The 5079-nt window shown below is 46.0% G+C and overlaps 1 protein-coding gene across 2 annotated transcripts; it reads left to right on the forward strand.

Moving 5' to 3' along the window:
- The first annotated feature begins 499 nt into the window (after window positions 1-499).
- Window positions 500-4541, forward strand: LOC144109989 (uncharacterized). 2 transcript variants are annotated; one of them, XM_077642792.1, is made up of 5 exons: window positions 505-1395; window positions 1985-2222; window positions 2289-2467; window positions 2552-2768; window positions 3054-4541. In XM_077642792.1, exons 1-5 carry the CDS (start codon window positions 1243-1245, stop codon window positions 4229-4231), a joined length of 1965 nt encoding a protein of 654 aa, XP_077498918.1. In that variant the 5' UTR covers window positions 505-1242; the 3' UTR covers window positions 4232-4541. The 2 variants fall into 2 exon arrangements, with proteins under 2 accessions (XP_077498927.1, XP_077498918.1); XM_077642801.1 differs by lacking the exons at window positions 1985-2222; window positions 2289-2467; window positions 2552-2768; window positions 3054-4541 and adding an exon at window positions 1583-1978 and having other exon boundaries at window positions 500-1395.
- Window positions 4542-5079: the final 538 nt, after the last annotated feature.

Below are 5079 nucleotides of genomic sequence, written 5' to 3' on the forward strand. Positions count from 1 at the left end.
CGCAAGTGGCCAACGCGAGCTCGTGTACTTCGACAAATTACTAAGTTGGAAGCATCGACCATTGCTATGATTCGCAGAAACTGGAAACGGGCCTACAAGCCTTGAAAACCCGCGCTCAACACCTATCCGCGACGCCACTCCCCGACCTTTTGCCTACCACGAGCTCGCTAGCGACTGCAGCGCCACCTCGTTTGTTTACAAACATGCAGTAGGTCCATAGCCTATGTCTATTATCCTCGCCTGTGTCTTACGTGCAGTACAAAGAAAAAGTAAGGGACGAGATTATCAAGAATTACTTGGAGAACATCCAGCCGGATATTAGCACGGTCATCGAATCCAAAGAGAGGGATCCTTCATTGCCTAGCACCAGCCGCCAGTTCCGCTGCTGTGACCTGGATACCACCAAGAGACGCCGTGGTGAGGGAGAGAGAGAGAGACTTGTTCCACTCTCGAACACAACTTTCGTGGTGATGAGAGTTACTGTGTAAGTACCTGGAGTTGCGAACAGACCTGCCAAGTTGCTTCGATACTATCTTTCGATACATTTTGTGTATCGGTATTAGGTATCGCGTGCTGAAAACTAGAGTATCGGTATCGAAAATACATTTTTAGTGTATCGTGTATTTTACGATACTCGATACAAAAAATTGGCTGTGGCTTAGACAAGGTTAAGCCAACTCATAAGCTACCACTTCTGGATCGGTGTTTCTGCGCCGTCCGACTGGTGCGTCTTCGCCGCCGCTCACGCGTTCTCGCAGCGCCTTGCGAAAGAACCTGGGACGGGGGCGGCGATAGCGCGGCAGCGGCGAAGGGTAAAACGGTCGCGAGGAGGAGAAGCGGCGACGCTCAGACGCGACGGAGTCAGCGCGCGGCGGCGACGACGGCTGCGGCAGCAGCGGCCAGCTGCGCTCCGCGTGACGTCGCTCGGTTTCGCGCATGCGCAGCTGTGGCTAAAATTGATCACGGCGCACGCCAGACTCGGTGTTGACGAGCCGAGTGAAGCTTTTCGCATCAAAAAAATAAAAAAAAGCTGTAAAAGCTCTCGCTCTGGCGGTAGAACAAGACGGGCGGCAGCACCTTCGCTGCTTTTTAGCCAACTCCCAAGCTACCACTTCTGCATCGGCGCTTCTGCGCCGTCCGACTGTCCGCCGTCCCATTTCAGTGCGACTTCTCGCACGTGTTCCTGGTTTGCGGTATACGCCAGTAGCCCTCGCCGCGTTACGCGCCAGATAAGCAGCAGCTATGGCTCACGAACTTCGGTGTGCCATCTTGGATGGAAAATATTTCACTGTCACGTCATCTGATGAGGACAAAGTCAAGGCCAAGTGCTCATTCTGTAAAACAGCAATCAGCGGTGCCTACTCCTCGACTTCGAATTTCAAGCTTCACCTTAAGGTACGTAAACTTTCATAGCTTTATTGTTTTTAACGCCTTAATATTTGAGATTTTAACTGTCACTTACGGGATGAAAATAGGCGCTGGACATTTCGGCTAAGCGAAAAAAGAAACGATAAAATTACGTCAAATTGCGTTGTTTGAAATTTTGTTTTAGCCTCATGAGGTCGCTATTCTTTTCATGCAGATACAACTTGCTGGCAGTTAAGTACGAGTTGCACTTCAATCAAAGCTGACTATTCCGTAAACAAGCCTGGCACGGGATCACAGTTCCAAATTAACTAAGCAAGGACGCCCAGGGCATAATACGACGGTGTCTATTGGATAAGGCGCAGCTGTGAGTTTTGGGGTACTGCTCCAATATCTTATACGCCCTTGCTGACCAGCCACCATTATCTCCTATCCGTCCTCTATCTGTAGGCAGCGTTCCAATTCGTAGATAAAATTATACGTGTCTAAGTATGTCAGTGTTTTCTCGTGCCTCTCAACGATACAATGTTTCTTTGGGATGAGATATACCTGTTCTCTGTTGACTTTTCGACAATATGCCCTTTGCGAGCAAGCAATAAGAGGTATCGTTTCATTTCAGCGTGTACATCCCGTAGAGCTGCAAAGTTTCGAAGTGTACAAAGAAGGCTGGAAAAAAACAACCACAAAGAGGAAAGCTGACACCGCCAACGAGAAAATGCTCCAAACAAAACTATTTTGTTCTACCAGGAGTAAACTGTCTGTACCCGAAGTGGATAACCTAATTGTTAGGTTTGTGGTGGACGGTCTCCATTCGCTATCGACGGTTGAGGAGCCAGGCTTCGTAGCGCTCATAACAGGTACGCTCTCCCCTCTAAATATGGAGATTTGATAGTTATCAAGAAAATTTTGTTCCTTACTCGTAGGTTTGCGCCCGGGAAGCACCGTGATTTCGCGACGAACGCTTGGACGAAGAACTGATGAAGAATGGGAAAAAATGTTGGGCGACGTACGCCTGAAACTGTCTGACCAAGATTATGTCGCGACGACCGCTGACATCTGGTCTACACCTCACCGGAGCTTTATGGGGGTCACAGTTCATAGGGTAAGTAAGCAATTTTTATACTTGAAAAATAGTGCAGTTGAGAAAGCCTGCGCTAAAGCATACACTCTTCTTATCGTTCTTTAGATTGATCACAACTCTCTCTCACGGCGATCATTGGCATTAGCCTGCAGAAGGTTTGCTGGACGTCACACCTACGACAAAATCGGCGAATTACTTGAAGACATCAGACAAGACTTCGACATTTCCCATGACAAAATTGTAGCCACCGTCACCGACAACGCCAGCAACTTTGTGAAAGCTTTTAAGGAGTTTGGCTTACGCTCCGAAATCATCGATGAGGGTAAGTGGTACAAAGCAAATCATTTGCTTATACCCGCCAGTGTATTTTCTACTGTGACGCCAAGGCGGGTGATTTCCTTTTTACGAATTCGGTGGCTAAAATATAAAAAGTAAACGTCAGAAAATGAGCCCAATGTTATAAAATGTGGTTTCTAGCAAAGCAGAACACTTTATATTTTGATTTAGCTGTGTTATGGGTGGTGAACCATTTTTTTTTCTAAAGCGTGTGATAATTATGAAAGTTGTTAGGAAAATGTTTTCAATGAAAGCACCTTCTTTCTGGCAGATGGAGCCGCAGACGACTTGTCCTTCGAGTCGGTGACAGAACCCGATCTTGGCCTCGAAGATGGCGAAATCACATTGCCTCGTCATGTCCGGTGTGCTTGTCACACACTAAGTCTTGTGGCAGGTTCCGACGTTAAAGTAGCTTTGTCGACAGTGTCATTTGAGCGCATTCACTCATCTGCCATGATAAAATGTTCGGCACTTTGGAACTGCGCCCGAAGGCCCAAGTCGTCCGAGATAATCGTGAGCGCCTTAGGGCATTCTTTAGAAACACCGTGTGCGACGCGATGGAATTCTTTATACGACAGCATCAAAGACCTTCTTCGATCTAAGGGCAAGCTTCGAGACCTATGCAACACTCTCAAGCTGCAAGTATTCCAAGAAAGGGACTTCGCTTTTCTGCTTCAGTACTGCGATGTCTTGCAGCCCATCGCCTCTGCTTTGACACGCCTCCAAGCTGAAGCTGACTGCTTCTTCGGAGAACTGCTCCCAACTCTTCTTCAAGTGGAATCAAAGCTTCACGAGAAAGCTGCTGCAGACTATGTTTATTGCAAGCCAATTTTGGATGCAGCTAGGAATGGATTCACCCGCAGGTTCGACCATCTTTTGAAGATGAAACCGAGTGCAAAAGAGGCAACAGTTGCTGCTGTTCTACACCCCTATTTCAAGTTGCGGTGGTTGCCAGCAGAAATGGAAGACTTCCGCCGTCATGCTCAGAAGCTTACAGAAGAAGCTGTTGTCGACTATGTCAGCACAGCACAAGCTGCGCATTCTTCCGCACGCGAGGCAGTAGGATCATCGGCGCCAGGAGCATCAAATGCGTCAGCTGACGCATTCTTTTCATTTGAAGACACAAGCGGTTACACCAGCCGTAGCTCTCAGGAGGCGTTAGTGAAGCTTGAGTTTCTCAATTATTTACAAGATCCTCGAGTTGATGTGGCTATGCTTCATTCTTATCCACTGATAAGAGGCGCCTTCGTCAAATATAATACTGCGACGTGTTCGTCTGCTCCTGTAGAGAGGCTTTTTTCATTTGCCTCCCTTATAGCGCGCCCACATCGCGGGGCTCTTTCGGACCGGCGGTTCGAGCAAATGTTGTTAAGACCTTCAAGTAAACGTAATGAATACTTTTTGCCTAATAAAAACATTCAGCCATTTTACTTGTTGTTTTCATTCTAGCTTTTCAAGAATAGTTTTCAGCTTCAGAAGTTTGTTATCGCAGAACTGGCAAACTAACTGTTCGGTTCCCAAGCACACGGAGCTTGCATCATTTAGTTTGATCAAAGGCACAGGCCATCGGGTAAGTACTCTATAGTATCGAACCGAAAACAGAAAACGTTTCAGGTTTATTCATATAGCCAAGTGCTCACAGGAACTTTGGGTTAAATGATTTTTTGCTAGGCTGCTTACGGAAGCGATCGCTTCAACATATATATGGCTTTAGTCCAAATTAAAGTTCTAACAAGGCCAACTGCGCAGAGAGCGGAGCTTCAACAGATCCATGTAGTCGGATTCGTTTATAAGTCCTTTCAAGAAACGTGCTCTATAGAAATGCACTAAAGGTTACAGAAACCACTCGTACATTTCCTAAATTCGCCAGTTATATTACCGGAATTATTAGACAGTGATTTCAGTTTTGTAAACTTCGTTAGTCGTAATATAACCTGTATTATATTTGATATTATAGTGATGTATCGAAGTATCGACGATACAGTATCTAGTATCTGTATCGAAAATCTATTTCCGTACTGTATCTTGCATCGGTATCGGAGATACAATTATCAAAGGTATCGAGTATCGTATCGAAGATACTATTTTGAAGTATCTCGCCCAGCCCTGGCGACAGCGCCGTGGGTAACTGCGGTTTGGAAATTATAAAACCGATATATATTTTACTCATTCTGAGCTAAAAGCTTCTCAGTAAATCAGAAGACTAGCAAAAAAAGTTAGAAAACTAACTATTTAGTATTAATTAACCAGCCTACTAAGTAGCGCCTCATGTGTCAAATGCGCTAGTCCGCTTACAA

The sequence above is a fragment of the Amblyomma americanum genome, chromosome 1 (genome assembly GCF_052857255.1).
Source record: "Amblyomma americanum isolate KBUSLIRL-KWMA chromosome 1, ASM5285725v1, whole genome shotgun sequence".
Classification (NCBI taxonomy): Eukaryota; Metazoa; Arthropoda; class Arachnida; order Ixodida; family Ixodidae; genus Amblyomma; species Amblyomma americanum.

Coding starts and splice junctions, on each gene's coding strand:
- LOC144109989 (XM_077642792.1), top strand. CDS start 1,243: ATGGCTCACGAACTTCGGTGTGCCATCTTGGATGGAAAATATTTCACT. Junction 1,396..1,984: donor ATTTCAAGCTTCACCTTAAG/GTACGTAAACTT, acceptor GTTTCATTTCAG/CGTGTACATCCCGTAGAGCT. Junction 2,468..2,551: donor TGGGGGTCACAGTTCATAGG/GTAAGTAAGCAA, acceptor ATCGTTCTTTAG/ATTGATCACAACTCTCTCTC.